Source organism: Chiloscyllium punctatum, chromosome 2 (genome assembly GCF_047496795.1).
Source record: "Chiloscyllium punctatum isolate Juve2018m chromosome 2, sChiPun1.3, whole genome shotgun sequence".
NCBI classification, from domain to species: domain Eukaryota; kingdom Metazoa; phylum Chordata; class Chondrichthyes; order Orectolobiformes; family Hemiscylliidae; genus Chiloscyllium; species Chiloscyllium punctatum.
Genome location: NC_092740.1, coordinates 153,967,500 through 153,990,233, shown reverse-complemented (window position 1 = coordinate 153,990,233; position 22,734 = coordinate 153,967,500). Strand labels below are relative to the sequence as shown.

The 22,734-nt window shown below is 39.5% G+C and overlaps 1 protein-coding gene across 6 annotated transcripts in view; it reads right to left on the bottom strand.

Annotated features, from left to right (window-relative positions):
• The window catches only part of LOC140491963 (transcription factor RFX3-like), a 271,083-nt gene that overhangs the window by 11,125 nt on the left and 237,224 nt on the right, over positions 1–22,734 (bottom strand). For all 6 annotated transcript variants that reach the window (XM_072590501.1, XM_072590482.1, XM_072590521.1 and 3 more), the window contains 3 exons: positions 13,497–13,705; positions 9,957–10,110; positions 6,725–6,767 (listed from right to left, as the gene is read on the bottom strand). In XM_072590501.1, coding sequence (XP_072446602.1) covers positions 6,725–6,767; positions 9,957–10,110; positions 13,497–13,705 — 406 coding nt within the window. The remainder of the gene's footprint in view (positions 1–6,724; positions 6,768–9,956; positions 10,111–13,496; positions 13,706–22,734) is intronic.

Sequence of the window (22,734 nt, the reverse complement as noted above, 5' to 3'; positions counted from 1 at the left end):
GACGCCTTTGAAATTTTGCAATTGTACCAGCCTCCACCACTCCCTCTGGCAGCTCATTCCATACACGTACCATGATCTGTGCGAAAAGGTCTCTTTTATATCTTTCCCCTGTCACCCTAAACCTATGCCCTCTAGTTCTGGACTACCCCACCCCAGGGAAAAGACTTTGTCTATTTACCCTATCCATGCCCCTCATAATTTTGTAAACCTCTATAAGGTCACCCCTCAGCCTCTGACAATAGCTCTCGCCTGTTCAACCTCTCCTGATAGTCCAAATCCTCCAACACTGACAACATCCTTGAAAATCTTTTCTGAACCCTTTTCAAGTTTCACAACATCTTTCTGATAGGAAGGAGACCAGAATTGCACGCAATATTCCAACAGTAGCCTAACCAATGTCCTGTACAGCCGCAACATGACCTCCCAATTCCTGTAGTCAATACTCTGAGCAATAAAGGAAAGCATACCAAACACCTTCACTATCCCTTCTACCTGCGACTCCACTTTCAAGGAGCTATGAACCTGCACTCCAAGGTCTCTTTGTTCAGCAACACTCCCTAGGACCTTACCATTAAGTGTACAAGTCCTGCTAAGATTTGCTTTCCCAAAATGCAGCACCTCTCATTTATCGAAATTGAACTCCATCTGCCACTCCTCAGCCCATTGCCCCATCTGATCAAGATCCTGTTGTAAGCTGAGGTAACCTTCTTCGCTGTCCACTACACCTCCAATTTGGTGTCATCTGCAAAATTACTAACTGTTATGCTCACATCCAAATTATTTAAATAAATGGCTAAAATTAAAGACCCAGCACTGTATCCTGACTCATTGTCTTGTGTGCTTACTAATCCACAATCCATGCTAATACATTATTTCCGATACTGTGAGCTCCTACCCTGTGCACCTCACGTTTTGCCTTTTAGAAATACTAATACACTACATTTACTGGTTCCCTTTTATCAACTCTCTTTGTTATATTGTCAAAGCATGTGTGCAAATTTGTCAAGCATGATTTCACATCTTTCACAAAACCATGTTGATTCTGTTTGATTGCATTAAGCTTTTCTAAATGTTCTTCTATTCCTTTCAGCCCTGAGGCACTATATAAATACAAGCTATTTCTTCAGTACAGTATGTGTGGTTGAAATGCATCATTGTTAGTCCATTTCATCAAAATTATTTTGACATTTGTTTGACAATCAATTTCTGTTGAGGCCAAAAATAAAATTGATATAAGTTTTGCAACCACTACTTTTACAATCAATGTTAAAACTAGGTGAGGAAAGGCGAATTTTCTCCCCTCTTTTTAAATTGATTATTGCAACAAATAGTTTTAACCTTTTTTATAACGCAGGTATCGCATATTTCAATTAAAACATAATGCTGGCTAAAATCAAGAAGCCAATTAAAAGTGATTTTTGAGTGAAAGGAAGGGAACTTTTATTATTTACTTACCATAAGAAAAATAAAACACAACACGAAGCAAAAAAATCATGGATTTGAACTTTAAGAAGCAGAAATTCTCGAGTAAAATAAGATAAAGAATATGCAGTTTTCAAAAAAAGAGTTTTTAAGGTATTAAGATTTTTAACATGAGAATGAGTTGTTTTATGGAAGTCATGTATCCACGTCGGTGGTATAATTTGTAAATATTCTCAGTTTTTGATGAATAGAGGTTTCTCCAATTTGCTTTATCACTGGGCACAGATTTTCAAGAGTGGGAAATAGAGGAAGTCTTCCAGTCTTGTATTACAAAAGCACTTTCCTTCTTAGTTTTGCTCCAAAAGTTGTTTTCCTGTAATACAGTTCGCTTATGTATTCCCTTACCTGGTTCGAGTGGTTTTTTTCCCCAGACTGGATAATCTACAGGTGACAGTTATTCCAATATGTGAAATTACAGAAAGGTGAAAATCAAAAGTGGAAAATTGTCACATTGGCATAAGGAAAACAAGGTTAAACAGATGAATGTGTGACTGAAAGACTAGTTTCGGAGAAGTGAATTCCAGTTTGTGTGGCACTGGCACTTACAAGGAAAATATGGGATCTGCACCAATGATATGGTCAAAACGTGACCCTTACTGGGGCTGGTGTTCTTGAAAACTGCAGAAGTAAGGAAGCAGAGTAGGCTTTAAACCAAATAGTTGGGGCAAGGGCTCAAATTTGGGAAGCTGTGGTGAATCACAGAGTGGGGAAAATGCAACAGAGAAAGGGATTAATGTGGAAAATGATAGGAAGAAACAGAATGCAGATTGAAGACAAAATTAACAGATACAACTACAGGTTATAAAAATAATAAAAGTAAGAAACTTAAGGCACTATATTTGAATATAAATAGCATTAAAAAGAAAGCAGGTGAACTATTGGCGCAAATAGAAATAATTAAGTAAAATCCAGTGGCTATAACTGAAATTAGACCATTCAGCCCACTGACTTCTGCTCTGCCATTCAATAGTGGCTGATAAGTTTCTCAACCCCATTCTCCCACTTTCTCTGTAACCCTTGATACTCAAGAACCTATCTACCTCAGTCTTAAATATACTCAAGACCTGGCCTCCACAGCCTTCTGTGGCAGTGAATACCATAGATTCACCACTCTCTGGCTGAAGAAGTTTCTCTTTATCTTCGTTCTAAAAGGTCTTCCCTTTACTCCAAGGCTGTGCCCTTGGGTGCTAGTCTTTCCTACCAATGGGAAAAAGTGAGGACTGCAGATGCTGGAGATCAGAGCTGAAAATGTGTTGCTGGAAAAGCGCAGCAGGTCAGGCAGCATCCAAGGAACAGGAGAATCGACGTTTCGGGCATCAGCCCTTTGTCCCATTCAGTCTGTACCTCCAAAACAATACATTAAATCTATGCTAATCCTGTAGCACCGAATGTTATGACATTTCAAGTGCACATCTAAGTATTTCTTAAATGTTTCTCTCCTCAACTATTATCCCAAGCAATGCATTCTAATCCCCCACCAACCTCAGGATGAAATTGCCTTTCCTCAAGTCCACTCTAAACCTCGTGCCTTAAAAGTGTGCCCTCTTGTTATTAGATCTTCAACTAAAGAGAATAGCTACTTTCTATCCACCTTGTCCACACTTCTCATATTCATACACATCTATCAGGTTCTTCACTCCAGCTTCTCTGCTCCAAAGATAACAACCTAGTTTATTAGATTAGATTAGATTCCCTACAGCGTGGAAACAGGCCCTTCGGCCCAACCAGTCCACACTGACCCTCCAAACGGTAACCCACCCAGTCCCATTTCCCTCTGACTAATGCACCTAACGCTATGGGCAATTTAGCATGGCCAATTTACCTGGCTGTGGGAGGAAACCGGAGCACCCGGAGGAAACCCACGCAGACACGGGGAGAATGTGCAAACTCTACACAGATAGTCGCTGAGGCTGGAATTGAACCTGGGACCCTGGTGCTGCAAGGCAGCAGTGCTAACCACTGAGCCACTGTGCCGCTCTTATCCAGCCTCTCTTTATAGTTGAAATGCTCCATCCTGATAAATCTCTTCTGCATCCCTTCCAGTGAAATCACATCCTTCCTATGGTGCAGTGGCCAGAACTGCACACAGTACTCCAACTGTGGCCTATTCAAAATCCTGTACAGCTCCAGCATAACCTCTCTGCTCTTGTAATCTAGACCACAACAAGTGTCTATTATGCCTGAACAACTGTATTAACTCACCCTGTCATCTTCAGGGGTGTGGACAAACACCTCAAGATCCCGCTGTTCCAGTGAACCTTCCAGGGTCCTACCATTCATTGAGTACTCTCTCCATTTGTTACTTGTTTCAAAATGCATCACCTCACATAATCTGGGTTAAATTACATCTGCCCATCTGACGAATCCGATAACCTATGATCTTATTCACTGTCAACCACTCGGCCAATCTTTGTGTCATCTGCAATCTTATTCCCGTCACAATCTCATCTACTGTACATTGTTCATATATGATTGCAAACAATAAGGGACTAGCACTGATCCTTATGATGCACACTGGACACTGGGCTCCAGTCACACAATCAGCTCTCTACCACCACCCATGACCTCCTGCTCATTTCTGCTGATCAAGGATGATACTAAAAGAATAATTCACAACTACCAACGGTATTGATTATCAACAAATAGTATTTATTCAGACCAGTATTAAGGAAAGTATTCCATATTTTCAATAATTATAAACTATTAATCTTCCAGCTTCTCAAAAGTTGGAATTCTAATTGTGATTGCTGTTACTTCCGTTTTAATTCAGCTGCTTCAGTCTCATCAGTTTCCATTTCTAGATATTTCATTGCAAAGGAATTATTATTTGCTGCAAGTTTTCTGTCCTGCACAACTGAGTATTTTCTAACAATATAATTAGCAGTCACAAATCATAATATCACAAGAAATAGGAGCAGGAGGAGACCATTTGGTCCTTTGAGCCTGATCTGTCATTCAATCAGATCATGGTTGCCTTAAAACTGCTTTCTTGTCTGCCTAACATAATCTTGATTTCTTTGTGGAAAATGCAAAGCAATGTTTATAACTCAACCTTGAATACATTCAATAACCAAGCTTCCATTGCTCTCGGTGGAAGAGAATTCCAAAAATTAAGAGTTACTCTAAGAGAAGAATTTTTTCCAAATCTTCATCTTAAGAGACTTTCTTTAAAAGTATTCTAGATTTTCACATAACAATAACCTCCTCTGAGCATCAATCCTGTCAAGTCTCATCAGAATGTTATATGTTCAATAAGATGACTTCTTATTCTTTAAACTCCAATGAATACGAGCACAACCTACTCAACATGTCCTCATAAGATGAATTTGTGACAAAGCTTCTCCATTTTCATACTCAAACTTCCTTGGAGTAAAGGCCAGCATTCCATTCTCCTCAGTAATAAGATTCTACATCCTGATTATCTGAACCAAGAACATTCCTCAGATAGTACTGATCTAATAATTCACTAACAGAGCTACACGCTTCCTTTCACTTTCTCTATATTCTATAAAAATGTCAAATATGCTGGAATGTTCAGGTCTCATCCTGGTCAACTTTTAACTTTGTCACTGTAATGGCTATCATACTTATTTATTTCTATGTATCCTATTAACCTATTCAGCTTGTTACAATACTGCATACATTCAGTTAAAGAGCTTTTAATTTTGTATTTTACCATCAGTAGTAGGTGTGGAGGTGAGGCTACAATTAGATCAACCTTAATCTTAAGGATGGCAGAGCAGGCTCAAGATGCTAAAATGTCTCACCCCTACTCCTAGGTGGTACATTTCCACGCTCTTTAATTTGACATTTTTTCTGGTGCATTGAAATGTTCATATACTGTGATCAATCCCTTTATACTCTGGTAGTCATTATTTACATTATCACCATGTACTAACATGACCTTAACCCAACCCCCAACTTTCTGCCAAATTATTTAGTTTAAAGCTCTCTCTATAGAACATTGGTTTCTCTATGGTTCAGGTGAAGGTCACCCCAATGGCAAAGTTCCTTCCTTACTGATTAACTGATGTCAGTGTCCCATGACTGGTATTGTTTCCTATTGAGCAGAGAAACTTGACAGAGGCATTCAAAAACAAAGATTTTGGTACAGATTGAAGGTAAATGGCAAAAAATACTTGAGGTGATATGAGGACTTGTTTTTTTAATGAACAGTGTTTTGTTAAGTGCACTGCCCGAAAAGGTGGTGGAGGCAGATTCCAGTGAAAATACAACTTTCAAGTAGGAGCTAGAACAGTACAACACAGGAGCAGGCCCTTTGGCCTACCATGTGGATGCTGAATGTGATGTCATTTTAAACTAATCCATCTGGCTGAACTTGGTCCATATCCTTCTAATCCATAGATGTACATGTGTCTGACTAAATGCCTATTAAACTTGGCTAATATATGTAAAAAAATGTTTTGGGATTCTCCTTAATCTTACTTGCCAAGGACATTTGGCCCTTCTAATTTCTTTTTAGAGTTCTTTTCTGCTTCCTTTCTACTCCAAGGGCCTTGTTTGATTTTTATCTCCTTGTTGGGTAAACATTTGAAATTAAAACTTTCATTGAATGTTTTAGAATGAGCTGCAAAGTGAAGCCAAGTGGATACCCTTTCAAAGAATTAGCAAAAGCACAATGGACTAACTGGTTTCTTTTTATGTTGCATCATCTAATGATTTTAAGACAATACCCAGTGTATATACATCATGACAATTATTCATTGAAGGAAACTTACATTCACTATATTCCTGAACATCTTTGAAAATGCGTTGATAACATGATTAAATGAACAACTAATAGCTGAGAAACTATTAAATGATGGACAGATCATTCTAAGCCCATGTATGTATCAGGAACCCTAAATCAGCTCTTAAAAATCATTGATAATATTGTAAGATGAAATAAACAGACCGTAAACACCACACTATTTTGGTTCCTTTATATACAAGAACAATTGTTTGTGCTAATGCTGCTTGTTACTAATGAGCATATCATGCTTGTTAAAGAACTGTAGGTCGTAACTGTTAAGGCATTACCATATTCTAATTCACCTTTGCTGTTGCTTTTAGAGATACATTAATTATAAAAATGATGCAAAATTTAATGCTTGCAAAATATTCCAACTGCATGTAGTTTTACCAAGTGTGAAGTAGTGGTAGTTCCAAAAAAAGAAAACAGAGTGCTTACTTTGCTCATACAATAGATTATTAACATTAGTAATATTGTACATCATCTTACCTTTATCCATGTTTATTGGGGACATACCACTGAGATCAGTAAACTGAAAGACAAACAAGTTAGATTTAGACAAAAAAAAAGGCCTTGTCATTCATGGAACATGGAATTTTCTAGCAAAGCTAAAACTTTAACTTTTGAGGTTGGTGGGCAGACACCTCCTTGATTTAGAGTTTTAGAGTCGTAGCGATGTACAGCATGGAAACAGACCCTTTGGTCCAACTCATCCATGCTGACCAGATATTCAAACCTAATCTGGTCCCACCTGCCCACAGCTGTCCCATATCCCTTCCTATTCATATACCCATCCAAATGCCTCTTAAATGTTGCAATTGTACCAGCCTCCACCACTTCCTCTGGCAGCTCAATCCATACACATACAACCCTCTGCGTGAAAAAGTTGCCCCTTAGGTCCCTTTTATATCTTTCCCCTCTCACCCTAAACCTATGCCCTCTAGTTGTGGACTCTCCGACCCAAGGGAAAAGACTTTGCCTATTTACCGTATCCATCCCCTTCATAATTTTGAAAACCTCTATAAGGTCACCCCTCAGCCTCTGACGCTCCAGGGAAAACAGCCCCAGCCTGTTCAGTCTCTCCCTATAGCTCAAATCCTCCAACCCTGGCAACATCCTTATAAATCTTTTCTGAACCCTTTCAAGTTTCACTACATCCTTCCGATAGGAAGGAGACCAGAATTGCACGCAATATTCCAACAGTGGCCTAACCAATGTCAATACTCTGACCATATACCAAATGCCTTCTTCACTATCCTATCTACCTGCGACTCCACTTTCAAAGAGCTATGAACCTGCACTCCAAGCTCTCTTTGTTCAGCAACACTCCCTAGGACCTTACCATTAAGTGTATAAGTCCTACTAAGATTTGCTTTCCCAAAATGCAGTTCCGCGCATTTATCTGAATTAAACTCCATCTGCCACTTCTCAGCCCATTGGCCCACCTGGTCCAGATCCTGTTGTAATCTGAGGTAACCCTCTTCACTGTCCACTACACCTCCAATTTTGGTGTCATCTGCAAACTTCTTCAAAAAACTTAATCAAATTTATGAGACATGATTTCCCACGCACGAAGTCATGTTGACTATCCTTAATCAGTCCTTGCCTTTCCAGATATGTGACATCCTGTCCTTCAGGATTCCCTCCAACAAGTTTCCCACCACTAACATCAGGCTCACCGGTCAATAGTTCCCTGGCTTGTCTTTACTTCGTTTCTTAAATAGTGGCACTATGTTACCCATCCTCCAATCTTCTGGCACCTCACCTGTGACTATCAATGACATAAATATCTCAGCACGGGCCACTGACAGAATTGCTGCCCCTCATGTGATGTAGGTGCACCCACAGTGTTGTTAGAGCTGGAGTTCCTGAATTTTGATCCAGTGTCAATGAAGGAACGGTGATTTAGTTTCAAGTCAGGATGCAGCATGCCTTGAAGGAGAATTTTCAGGTAGTAGTGCATCAATGTGCCTGTTGGCCTTTTACTTGTAGGTGGTAGGGGTCAATATTTGGAAGATGGTATTGAAATGGTTTTGGCAAATTGTTACAGTGCCAATTATAGATACCACACATTAGGCTGTATCTTTTTGAAGATGGGTAGAGGGGAAGGGCTAGTTGGACTAATAAAATGTTGTGTGCGACCTGCCTGCCGAATCTGTCTGTCATTTTACATCAGACTGTGGAGGAGTTAGGGAGCATCCATTCTGTGGTTTGAGGAAGGCCATTAAGTAACCAATTAACGTCTGCTTGACTGTTTCAACCAGCCTCTGCTCCATTTTAGATCACAGTAGAGGGAGTCCTGTACTAGGTGGATACATTTTGTGAAGAAAATTGGCGAGAGGCATCAGGGAGCCTCTTTGGTGAGTTCCTATCAGAGATTGTCATTCTTCACTCTCTCTCCTCCTTCCTCACTTGGGCCTGGTCAGCTAGGTCCCCCCACACCCCCCCCCAAACCTGGATTTACACAAATCTGACCTTCATAATTGTAAATCATCCCCAGCAGGGACAAACAATCAAACTGAGGAGCTGTAGAATAAACTGATTGTCCAGCAACTCTCTAAAACATTCCAGTCAGGGATGAAAGTCTTGTCCTGAGCCAATTAACACTCCAACGAGTCTAAAGGGGCTGTGAACAGGTGGGGCTTTTTCATGTGTTTGCCCCAGGCTTCCATTTATTTGAGAAGGGGTGGATGTGGGACAGGGATCATGGCATCTTGCAACCTAAAGCTCATTGTTTCAACTGTGTACGAATGATTTTTAGGGTGTTAAATGGGCCACAAATCATATGGGCTCTTTTATCTTAAATGGTGTTAAATTTCTTGAGTATCGTTGAAGCTGGAATCATACAGGCATTCAAATATACCCTGATCTGTGTTTTGTGGAGATGTCAGACAGGATTGGGTGTCAGGAGCTGGGTTACTTGTCTTGGCATGCCCAGCCTGCAGGTACAGCAAGTAAATAGGAAAGTGAATAAATACTATCAATTATCACATTAGGAATGGAACACAAAAATGAGGAGGATTAAATTATTCTGGGCACTGGTGAGACCACATCTGGAGTACTGTGCACAGTATTGGTCACCTTATTTAAGGATGTAAATACATTGGAGGCAGCAGAGGTTTACTTGGAATGGGCAGTTTGTCTTATGAGGCAAGATTGGATAGTCTAGGCTTGTATCCACTGGAGTTTAGAAGAATAAGAATTGCCTTGATTGAAACACACAAAATCCTGACAGGTCTTGACAGCGTAGATGTGGACAGAATGCTTCCTTTTTTGGGAGAATCTAGCAATACGCATCACATTTTGAAAATCAAGGTTTGCCCATTTGTAGGAGCTATTAGGAAATATCTTTTCGCCGAGAGGGTCAAGAGTTGATTGTCACAAAACAGTTTCCTTTGATATAACTATGTATCTTTTAAATTAGAAATATTCTAATAGTAGGAAGTTGAAGAAAGCAAGCCAGTAGAAAAAGGAAGGGCAAAAGACACTGACAGAATTGTAGGCGGACGAGCAAAATGTGTGTAAGCACACAGATAGTTTTATACACTTGAGATCACGATGTATTGCCATCTCTATACAAATTTGAAATGTTCAAATGGATACTGAAGGATATTGCAGCTTTTTAAATTAAATATGTTTAGATATTTTGTGACAGTCGGTTGCAGAAAATTAATAGCAAAAATATACTGTGTTCAAAGTTTCAAGACTCTAAAATTCTTACCTCTCCCATCACTGCTATAGGTGTTTCCCCAGTAGCTTGAGCCACTCTGTGTTCCACCAGATAAAACATATATTCATCATATAACAGACGAATCAGATGGAAAGAACCAAAACTTGCTGCACTCCGTAGGGTCAGGTCTCGGATAACCATGGAACTGTTGCAACAAATAAATTATGAGGTTAAGTGATCTTCACTTTCATAAAGTGGCCTATTAGCCAATAGTCTCTTGAACTTTAAGGTCAGTAATTTACATTTGATACAGTGCGAAACTGTATCACACAGATCACATGCTTCAACAACCTTCCTCTATGTCAGAATAGTTAGTCTCATCTTGGATGGTAATGAGTTGCTATGATTGGATTCACTGTTCATGAGTTCAGGAAGGATTACATTACCCATGTTTCCTATTGATAATCAAGGTCAAATAACATATTGTTTGAGAAAATGAGGTTCGGTTGTGATGATCCTTCATAATGGAAAACTGATGATACTATTTAGATTAATAGTGAAACAAGGTACTTATGGATGAAGGATCAGATAGTTACTGGCATAAAACCACACATCAGCATATTACACCCTTTCAGAGAGGGCAGCAGAAAACGGATAGAAAGAGAACATTGGCTAAATTTGAACAGGTCTATCAAGTAGATGGAAGCTTGAGGGTGACATTAACAGCGTCACCCTCAATATTTTCTTTTTTTAAAATTCACTTGTGGGACATGGACATCACTGGCTGGTATTGCCCATTCCTACCTGCCACTGAACTGAGTGGCTTGCTAGACCAATTTAAAGGCAATTGAGAGTCAAGCACATTGCTGAGAATTTGGAGTCACACTTAGGCCAAACCAGAGGAGGATAATAGACTTCCTTCCTTGAAGAATTCAGTGAGCCAGATGGGTTTTTCTGACAATCACCAATGGCTTCATGGTCATCAGCAGATTCTTAATTTCAGATGTTTTGTTTTTTTATTGAATTCAAATTTCACCGTCTGCCATGGTGGGATTCAAACCCTGGTCCCCTGAATATCAGTTGAGTTTCTAGATTAGTAGTCTAGCAATAATACCACTAGGCATTGCCCCCCCCGATCTGTGTCACTGAATTGCAAGTTTAAAATAATAATTCCTTCTCCACAATAGAATATTATGAAGAATGACTTTCCATCCCCAATTAAATATGAGTGGACTTTTTGTATACTTCGTTTCTTAATTACTCCACTCTTTAATAAATAACAATAAGTGGCTGGAAGACAGACCATATTAAAACTTTCCATAACAGTTATGTCTTCAGGAAATAGGAAGTATTGACAATCAACAAATTACTTTTATAGTATTGGCAATAGAACAGTGAATTAACAATAACTAATTCAAAACCTTTTTTGTGGAAATTATCTTAAAAATAAATGCATTCAATCTACTTTAAAATAGGCTTATCAATAACTAATGATCTTGGCTTCTAATGGGATGTCAAGACAAATTTAACTCCAAGTACATGCCCTTTTAGCAAGCAAACGTACATCCAGAACATGCCCTTTTTCATACTTTCTGGATATCATAAACAATACAGTCTGCACATTATAGAATCTTTTTTCTGGAATTTCCTGCTGCTAGTGAAATTGTATTTGTCTAATTATGCCTTTTCTTAAATGCTAATGAAATTTCTGACCATAAATCAATTAGGTCCAGATAGTTTCATACAGCATTTGTGTTCACATTCCCATAAAAAAAAAGAAACAAACCATATTATTTTTACATAATCATAGGATGTAGACATCATATTAAATGCCAGGATTTCCTGCCTATCCTGTAGTCCTTGGAAAGGTAGTGGTGAGTTGCCTTCTTACAAAGCTGCAGTACACGTGACAAAGGTATACCCCTGGTACCTGTAGAGAGTGAGTTCCATGAGTCTGACACAGCTACAGTGAAGGAGTGCTGATTTAATTCCCAGTCAGGATGACGTGGCTTACAGAGGAACCTACAGGCAGCAGTGTTCCCATGGACCTACTGTGCTGGTTGTTATAGGGAGGAGTGTTCACAGGTTTAGAAGGAGAGAAACTTGCAGGTAGTGGTTTTCACATATCTGCTGCCCATGCCCTTTTACATGGGAGAGACCACAGACTCAAAAGATGCTATCTAAGGAGCCCTGGTGAGCTGTTGCAGTACATTTCTTGGATAGCACACACTGCTGTCATTGTGAGTTGGTGGTGAAGGAAGTCAGCGCTGAAGGTATTAGCTCTGCTGCTAATTAAACAGGCCACTTTGCTCTGGCTGGTGTCAAGTTTCTCAAATGTTGTTTGCACTGTGCTCATCCAGGCAGATGGAAAGTACGCATTTACATTCATGACTTGTGCCTTGTAGTTGATGAGCTGAAAATGTGTTGCTGGAAAAGCGCAGCAGGTCAGGCAGCATCCAAGGAACAGGAGAATCGACGTTTCGGGCATGAGCCTTTCTTCCTGAAGAAGGGCTCGTGTCCGAAACGTTGATTCTCCTGCTCCTTGGATGCTGCCTGACCTGCTGTGCTTTTCCAGAAACACGTTTTCATCTCTGATCTCCAGCATTTGCAGTCCTCACTTTCTCCTTGTAGTTGATGGACATGCTTCAAGGAGTCGGGAGATGAATTAGTCTTGCACAGTTCCCAACTTCTGGTCTGCTCTTGTAAACACAGTATTTATAAATGACCAATATTTAAGATATACATCCACACATTTCTGTTGTCATCTTTGTAAAACTCTTCTGCAGCAGATTCTAGTCTTTTCTAAAATATGATGACCAGAGCTATGAAGTTCATTTACTGTGGTCTAACAAGATTTGATTCACAATTAGCATAAATTTCCAATTTAATCCATCTAGAAAATATAGTTTTTGCCCGAAATGTCGATTTTCCTGCTCCTTGTATGCTGCCTGACCTGCTGTGCTTTTCCAGCTCTTCTCTCATCTAGAAAATATGCCTAGATCTGGGCTTGTTTTTTTTATTGGCTTTGTCAACTCGTTGCAAAACTCCATGTGACTGACACGTTTGCACTTTTGAGGTTCTTTTATTTCTTTATTTCAGCTGGCTATCCGATAGTCTCCCTAATCTTCCTGTAAGAATATATTAGCTCAAATTCATCAGTTTTGAACTTTGTTTAATCATTATTGGCCTATTCTGCAGATTTATTCATGACCTTCTGCAAATTCTTACAGTTGGGTTAAATAATTAATAAAGGTTGAGCTGATCTGTTCCTGAAAGATTTTATGGTCTGCTTCAAATTCATTATTCTCCAACAGATATAAAAGAACAATCCTTGTATTTCAAAGCAATTTAAGTGCAGTGCGGTGCATGAATAGTTTGAGAGAACGTTTCTTTGAGGCACTGTATAAATGCAATATGTCCTTTCAATGTAAACATCTGGAGAATCCTTAGTCCTACTCATAGCTCACATGGCCTGAGAAAGTGCTTGACCTCTACTTTACGTGGATGACTTGTACCACCTTTCTGGTTTATTTTATTTCAGATCATTCATGATACTATAACTGCTTGCTTCTTTCAGTTCTCCAAACCTACCTATAAAAGGACCACTTAAGCAGGAATTGACGGGCAGCTTTGGGAAAATTAGGACTTCCTTCATATGGCTTCAACACCTGTGTTACCACATTATCAAGCCAAGCAGCCCACTGCTCCAGGGTACTTTGCTGCTGGAGGGTCATCTTGAAGTCATGTTCCAGTCTTTGTACTGTGCTGTCATCGCACTGACACACCCAGGAAGCCTGCTCCTGCCAAAGCATAAAAAACATCCAAGTTTATTTGTGTGTTTAGTATTGCATTTGCAAATACCTAGACATAATGCGTGCAACAGTTAAAGGGAAAATGCCTTAGCGTTTTGGTCCATGGAGATTGGGCCATTGTCTGTCCTGCAGCTCAAGTGCAACCAACCCAGAGATCACAGGTATGTCAGTTGGGGTGCTGTGAAGATACCTATCTGGGGCTGGGCACAGTCACAGCCAATGTTACTCTTAGCTGCACAGTTGAGCATGCATGTGGCCACCTCTATGTTCAGCCCATGGTGAACTGCACGCCAATGCAAATTATAGCACTGACTTCCAGTTCTGAAAGTCCCTACCGTGCACAGATCTCGGATGTATACACAGAAAAAAACATTAGAGGTCACAGCAATCCTCTTAAGTCAGTCCAGGGATTTGGGCATTAATGGTTGGGGGTTATATTGGGGCAGTCTGTGAAGTTATGGGGCAAGGGAGAAGTTCAAGACTGAGGTTTGAACTCCTTGGACTGTGTGGTTGGTTGACTGGCAGCTCAATTGGCTGGCTATTTCTGCTGAATGTCTGTATAGAGAGTAGACCTCTTATACATGTTGTGATGTTACCTAGCTATTTTATAGACACAGTCGGAGATCTGTGTGTTAACACAATATCCTTTTTTCCCTTTGAAGAATAGGAAATCTATTCTGATTAATATAAATAAGGATGCACTCTACAGTGTACTCTCTGTCATTGTGCGTGGGTGTGTCTTATGTATCATAAATGTCTGGTATGATATTTGCAGTATCAGAGTTATATCTTGGCATCTTGTATGATGGATGACTGGGCCATGTACAACTTGGAAGTGTTATCTGTTTCGTCATAGATTTTGACCATTGTTTGTGACAATATCGTACAAACTGAGCTGGCCACCAACATTGTAATATCTTTCCATGAATGGAAGTTTATGAAGATCCATTATGAATGACAGGTATTATGTCAATAATTGCTGCACAGACGATCTGTCCAGATTCAAGTTGGGACATAGTCTGAAAGTTTTTTGATCATGCCCTTGTGTCATTTTCTCCCATGTTTCCAACAATGTTGGGTGTACTTCCAGTTATGTGAGGATGCTGTGGAGGAATAATTGTGGGGATCAATCTTTCATAACAGGAGCTGCTGGTGAGGATTAAAATATCACCTCAAATAGCAGCAGGTAGATTCAATTTGGTTATCCAAAAGTCTTAGCAAGGGGTTTTGCATTAATGATCATGAACTTTATCACACTGACAGTGTGTTCTGAGAGATGTGTTAAAATTGTGGTATCAGTTACCAAATTAGTACTTGCTTCCTTAAGTTTCAGTTGGGCTCAAAAACTAAGGTACATGGAAAAAGGCAAGGATATCACCACAGCCACATAGAAACATGTAGGATTTTCTGTATGGCATTTGTTGAAATATGGTCTGAAGAGAAAATTTTAAGCTCTTAAAACAGATTCAGTTTGTTGTTTCAGAAGCATTTAGACTAGTGGTATCTTGAACCATTCTTTTGCTTCTGTATGACCTCATTCTGAATGAAGTGGTTTGACAGCATGGCACTTTTCTGTCCCACTCAAGGCTAATTTGTAATCTTTCACAGATAATGAAGAACTGGGTCACTTGATTATCATCTCATCAAGTAATACATGATGGAAAGACCTTACAATTTTTGATGCAACTTACCTCAGTAAAAAGGATTCACCTATGGCACGTTTTTTTCTGTTCACACATGCAATGATTTCTAAGTTTTGTATTAGAGAACCATAGGTTTATATTAGAGTGGAAAAAGCCCAAATTATAATACTGCTATATAATTGCTGTGGGAGTACTTGAAGCACATTCTAAGGAACAACAGTGGAAAATTCTTCTACTTTTTCAACTTTGCTATTCTGCACCTTGATACTCAGAAAAATTTGCACATAAATACATGATTTGTGTGAATTTTGTAACTGAGTCGTCAACCTGAAGTGCCATTAATAACAGTACCGACCTTTTCTGAACACAGCGAATGGGTATGAAAGTGCTTTAGAGCTTTCAGTTCAGATTTAAAAAGATAGACTTTTCTGTATGACTGCCAATTAAGTTCTCAGCGGGTTGCTCTGGCTATCTTTAAAAAACAGCCAGTGATTTTCTCGCTCAAATTTATTTGCATAGCATGGCTACACATGCCTGCTCCCTGACTGCGACTTCTACCTGAATATCAGGGAAGAAATTGAAGTGTAACAGCTGGTCTGAGGGGGCTTGCAGCAGCAGTACACCCTGCTCATCAGGAGACCTCTTTTTTAAAGATTTTGCAGAATGTGAGCGTTACTGGCAAGGCAACAACTGTTGCTTATTCCATAGTGCACTTTGTTAAGGTGTTGGTGAATCAGCTTCTTAAACCACTGCAGTCCATGCGGTGTAGCTAAATCCAAAGTGCTATTAAGAAAAGAATTTCAGAATAATAAAGAAACAGAGAAGGAATAATGATACAATTCCAGCTCATGATGCTGGGTGGTTTGACGGGAAAATTGGAGATTGTGGTGTTTCCATGCATCTATTGCTTTTGTCTTTTTAGGTGCTTGAATATATAGTATGCAATGTACTGTTGAAGAAACCTTGTTGAGCTGCTGCAGCGCATCTGAGATGGTATACACTACTGCCCCTGTGCATGAGTAGTGGAGAAAGTGAATGGTTAAGGTGGTGGATGGGGTGACAATCAAGTGCTTCTCTTGGATGTTGTACAGCTTCTCTAGATGATTAGATTGTCTCTTCTTGTGGATGGTTATTTCCTGATATTTGTATCACACAAAGCAGCCCTATCGTTAATGTTATCTTGATCTTGGTTCATTTGAGTAAGGATTGTTTTAGTGTCTAAGGAGTCACAAACACTACTGAACATTACACAATCTACAGCAAACATCTCCACTCCAAACTTATGATGGTGAGAAGGTACTTGTTGAAGCAACTGATTTTTGGCCAATCCACCGAGCATGCACATCTTTCAAGAACTAGAGTACCCAGAGGAAAGCTTCTTTCTAAATGCACCATTTTTCCAACGCTGACAGGATGGACACCTCTCACCACTGGTTAAACTCTCAGTTTCTGTTGGCTTGGGAGAATCTATTGGAACAGAGTCAGATATATTTGCTTGTGTTGATTTATTTGAGTCAGTTCCTACTTTCTTCCTCCCATGGATGCAACCTTTTGGTTATTTTCACATTGGTCTGTGTCATGAACCCTTAGACTGACTTCACTTGGAATAAGGTGAAAGGAATGAAAAGTTCTGCACCTGGCTGTGGCTGCATCTGTCCTGGGAGAGTTCAACATTGAGACAAGATGATAAGATTGATGGAGGAATGAAACTTAGTTGTGCTCTCCAGCATACTTCACTAATGAGCAGAAAAGCACCAAGGTTTAACTCTACAGAAAAAAAAATGGCTGAATGTTCAAGGAACTTGCATTGCTACATTATGAGAGTGATGGAAAATTGCCTTGGCTTACTCTCAGTCATCTGTATTTCACTGTACTCTACATCATCCAGAAGTACTGTCCAAGAATTAAGTTAACTTCCAAATTTGTTGGGCCTTGCATAAGATCCTCAGGAACTTTGTCAGCGACGTCCTAAAATGCAGATGATTATTCATCATGAACCACTTCTTTCAGGAATAGTATGATTCCAACTCCTATTTGATAGATCTCCTTGACACCACAGCTGGTTAAATGCTGCCTCAACGTTAAGAGCAATCATTGTCACTTCACCCTGATATCAACTCTTTAGTCCATGCTCAGACCAAGACTATGATGAGATTAACTTTTCGTGAAAGCCAGATTGATTGCAAATGAGCAGGTATAGCAGTGTAAATGCTGCTTGATAGCACTGTCAATGACATCTTCCACCATTTTGCTGATGATTGAGAGTAGACTGCTGGGTGTTGATTGGTCAAGTTGAATTAGGATACACCTGGTCTATCTTTCATATCGTCAGACAGATGCCATGCTGTAACTATTTTTTTTCATTCACAGGATGAGAACGACGCTGACTAGTCCAGCATTTATTTCCTATCCCTAATTGCCCAGACGGCAGTTAAGAGTAAATCACATTGCTGTGAGACAAGAGTTACATGTAGGTCAGACCAGGAAAGGATGGCAGTTTCCCTCCTTAAAGGACATTAGTGGTCCTTCCTTAAAGAACCAGATAGGTTTTTCTGACAATCGAAAATGGATTCTCAGTCATCATTAGACTCTTACTTCCAGATTCTTCTTTTTTATCTTTTTCCTTTAAAGCCTGAAGTGTGGCGGCCTCCAGCTGCAGTGGCAACAACGCCAGGACAAGCTGGACACGGCTTCACCCCAGCCAGGGGGGTCTCCTGGTGAGCAAGGAACAAGTCCCGGGCTGACTACGCTGGCCCAAACTCAGGCACCTGAAGAAGTGGAAGGGACAGCAGAAGACCCTGATGACTGGCAGCAGTGTCTAGAGAAGCATCAGACGGGCAACAGGAGTATGGAACCCAAGCATCCCCAGGCCCATGGCTCCAGCTCAGACACAGCGGTCACATTGGTGGCAGTGGTGGAGACTCATGACCAAGACCCCAGAGCACGAAACAGTGACCCTGGGAGCCTGTAACTGAGACCCAGGAGCGCGGAACCAAGACCCTGGGGTCCATTTCAGAGATCACAGCCAATGTCAAGCAGTGACTGCAGGAGCCTTGGAAGAGGAACATGAAGAGAGAAAGATTAACTCTATTGAGTAAAATCTTGCATTATATTCACTATTTCAAGATAGCACCGGAGCGTGGCAATGCTTTGCATATAACACTGTACTTTCCTATTCATGTGACAATAAATCTAAATCTAATTTTTACTGAATTCAAATTCCACCATCTGCCTTGGTAGGATTTAAACCTGGGTCCACAGAACGTTAGCTGGGTGTCTGGCTTAACAGTCTAGTGATAATACCACTAGGCTGCTGTCTCCTCTTTGCATCTTAGATTTAAAATGAGTGTCCTCCTATTCCTAACCAGTGGAAACATGTTCTCAACATCTGCCCTATTAAACCCCCTCAGAATCTCGTATGTTTTGATAAGATCACCCCCTCATTCTTCTAAACGCATATGAACACAGGCCTAACCTGTTTAGCCGTTCTTGATAATTCAACTAAGGAAGCAGCCAAGTGAATTTCTTTTGAACTGCCTCCAATGCCAGTATATCTTTTTCTTAAATACAGGGACTAGAACTGGACGCACCTGCTTTTAAACTCCAAACCCTGAGCATTAAAGTCAAAATTCCTTCTGCCTTCGAAGTACTCATTGCATCCACATCCTAACATTTTTTGTTTCCTGCACAAGAACACAAGGGTCACTCTGTGCTGCATTTCCTTGGATTCCCTTTCTATTTAAATAACAATCATGCTTTTTGATTCTTCCTACCAAGGTGCACAATCTTATTCTTTCCTATGTTAGACACCTACTGCCCAAGGTTTGCCCAGTCACTTACCTATATCTGTTTGTAGGTTCCTTATGTCCTCATTACAACATGCTCTCCCACTTATTTTTATATCGTTAACAAATTTGGATACCCTACTCTGTCTCCTCTTCCAAATACTAAATATAGATATTAAATAATTGAGCCCCTAGGACTGATCCTTGTGGCATTCCACTAGTTATGTCCTTCTAACCTGAAAAAGAGCCTTTAATTGTGATTCTCTGCCTTCTCTATGCTAGTACATTACCCCCAATATCACAACTTCCTAATTTGTGCAATAACATTTTCTGTAGTGACTTACTGGATGCCTTCTAAAAATCTCAATTATTACATCTACCTGCTCCCCTTTATGAACTCTGCTTGTTAAATCAAATTTATTGAACATGATTTCCTTTTCACAAAACTATGTTGACTCCATTTGATTGTGTTAAGTTTTTCTAAATGCCCTGCTATTTCTTACTCAATGATGGACTCTAGCATTTACTTAATGACAGATGCTAGGCTGACTAGCCCATTATTTTCTGCTTTCTGTCACCATCCCTTTTTCAACATGGTGTCACATTGCAGTCTTCCAACCTGCTGGGACTCTCCCAGAACCCGTGGAGTTCTGAAATATTTTGATTGATATCTCCACTATCGCTGCAACCACTTCCTTTAAAAATGGAAATGATTAGGTACATTTTCAGTGAATTATGCCTGTATATGACAGAGATTGGTTGTACTCTCATAACTTGCAGGTAACTATCTTGCACTCATGGTATTTTGCTGGAGTGCACACAGCTTTTTATTGGGAGATATTGCTGCAGCTGGATAGATGCCGGATGGCTTGCAAATTGAAAAGGTTTGGGGCAAATGAAAAAGAACTGGCACAGGATAGAAAGATATGAAAAGACCATGATAAAGCAAGGACCTACAAGAAGGTCTTGTGGTGGTGTGGGAATGTCCCATCTGGATATGTGTTATAACAGGTCTGAACAGATTCAGTAAAACTAACTAAAGCAGGGACCTGCTTTTGGGGAGAGCACACATGATGATGATTGCTGCAGCTTTTGTCACCAGTTGAGTTTGCTGTGATTCACAGTGTATTTTTTAAAAATATACTCTGTGTCTTGTTTGCTGTGGTGTACTATTTAATCAGATTCTGCTGAGTAAATCAAAGTTGTTTGTTGTAAAATAGCTTTATTGTAAGTTCTGCAAGAATCCCCAGGCCAACTAACTGGCTGGTATGGTGATGATGGAAACACTGATGAATTTTTCTTTACATTTAATTTAAAAAAAAAGAATTATTTAAAAAATTATAAGAGAGAACAAGGTGATTTGAGGGAATCCTGTTCCCGTTCCTCTACTCAAGTCTGTTTTCATCGCCAGAAAATAATTGGATAACAGCTGTGGAGTAACTTTCTATTTGCTTGGCTATTTATCCATTGACGGCAATGGACAAGGATAAAGTATTTCAATATGAAATAAAGTTTCCTCTAAATGCCAGCCATAGGACGATATTGTCTACTGCACAAGTGTGATATCTTGAAGCAAGATCATCGATTTAATGCTAATGTGTGTTGGACGATGGGCTGTTTTGTGCTATAGACCACTTCCAGACATTAAGAGCTGGTTTTCACTGATTGATTTAGCTCACATAGGTGCTGGAAAAGAGGGAGACCTTCGTACCTCTCTTACATTAACAGTGGTTGAGGACTTTGGGTCTGTACTCAATGGATCTAGAAAGATGAGAGAGGTGTTTCACTGAAACTTAAAGAATACTGAGAGGCTTGGATAGATTGCATGTGAAGAAAATGTTTCCACTAATAGGAGAGACTGAAACCTGAAGGGATAACCCTTTAGAACTGAGAAGAGGAATAATTTCTCAGCCAGAGAGTGTTGAACCTGTGAAACCCATTGCAACAGAAGGCTGTGGAGGCCAAGTGGCTGAGAGTCTTTAGGACAAAGATAGATAGGTTCTTATTGGTGAGGGGATCAAAGGTTAAAGGAGAAAGCAGGAGAATGAGGTTGAGAAATATATCAGTCATGATTGAATGACAGAGTAGGCTGAGTGGGTCAAATGGCCTAATTCTTTTCCTATATCCTATGGTCTGATTATTTGATTTTACAAATGAACACAGATTATTTTAAAAAGACTAATTCAGTTTGAGTCCAAAATCAGATCTGACCCAGTGTTAGAAAGCAGCAAATTAAAACAAATTTATAGTCCATACTAATGGAATTTTACAATTCAGATGTAGCTTTACAATTAGCTGTGGCATTCACTCATGAATAATTTAGCTCCACTATGAATTTGGTTAAGCTATAATCACTGAATATTTTGCCATAGTTGAGGCGACTTTGCTGCTTTAAACTTGGGCCCTGTCAAACATCAACAAGTACTCACTTTACTTAAACGTTACAAGAACGCTTACAGATTTTGGAAATAGTTACAGTAATACCTTTGTCATGTACTGCAACACCCACAGTGTGAGCTCCATTTAGCCTACAGCATTAGAGAACAGAATCCATGTAAATCTCAAACAAGAGCAGGATCAGGGCACAGCTCTCTAGAGTTTCTTTGCAGAAGATGAGAAACAAGAGCTGTGCTGACAAGTTAGACAAATATTGGTAAATACATTTTTAAAAGGCAAGTCAATCCAGAGTAAGCACCTTTTGGTAAATTTTTGTATTTTGTGTTTAATAACAAACTTAATTTCAGGATTATATTTTCATCATGGAAGATTTCAAATGGTTTCTCTCTGTTTGGTGCTTCAGGAAAGAAAGTTGCCAAACACAGAGTAATTTACAGTTTTATTACTGAATTCTTCATTACTGAATACTGAAAAGGCAATTTAACAAAAAAAAATGAAATAAGAGCATGAAAAATTTATTTGACTATAAATTTGCTGTAGCTATAGCCAATAGCTATTTATTGTGTTGAGATCCTGATTGTTCTAAATTTGATACTGGTGAAACCATTAACAGTGCCTTCAGATGATGTAAATGCTAACCAGACAACAGTACAGCCATTACTGTGGGTAGCAGAGGTTGACATCTTGGCAAACCATGCTTCCAGTTGAGAAAGGAAAGGGTTTATAATGGAGGTAATTCAAAGTGGCCTCAGAAATCTCTGTGTAGGAAATAAGATTAATATTTTCCTAAAAATGCGAAGCCCTTTTTTTTCAATGTTAAACTGGGAAGTACTTGGAATGAAAAACAGACTTTCCTATTCCAATAAGTCTATGCATTTGTGAGGTGAGAATCCTGGAGGGGACCCCTGATTGACAGAATTGTTAACTGGAGAACCAGACACACACGCCAGTGTACCTGCTTTGTGGTGCTTCCTGTTTTCTGATAATTAGTTTTAATGACAAGGAAACTAGAAGTGTCACGATCTGGATACAGTGATCTGACATTCAGATTTCAGGACTAAAACCTCACAAACTCTACATGAGAGAAAGTTAGACTTTATGCCAAAGCAGAAAGAAGATAAATAATGTTTTATGCAAATGATCAACATGATATGAACAATGAACCAAAGTGGACAAACTTCCTTTCTTCCTT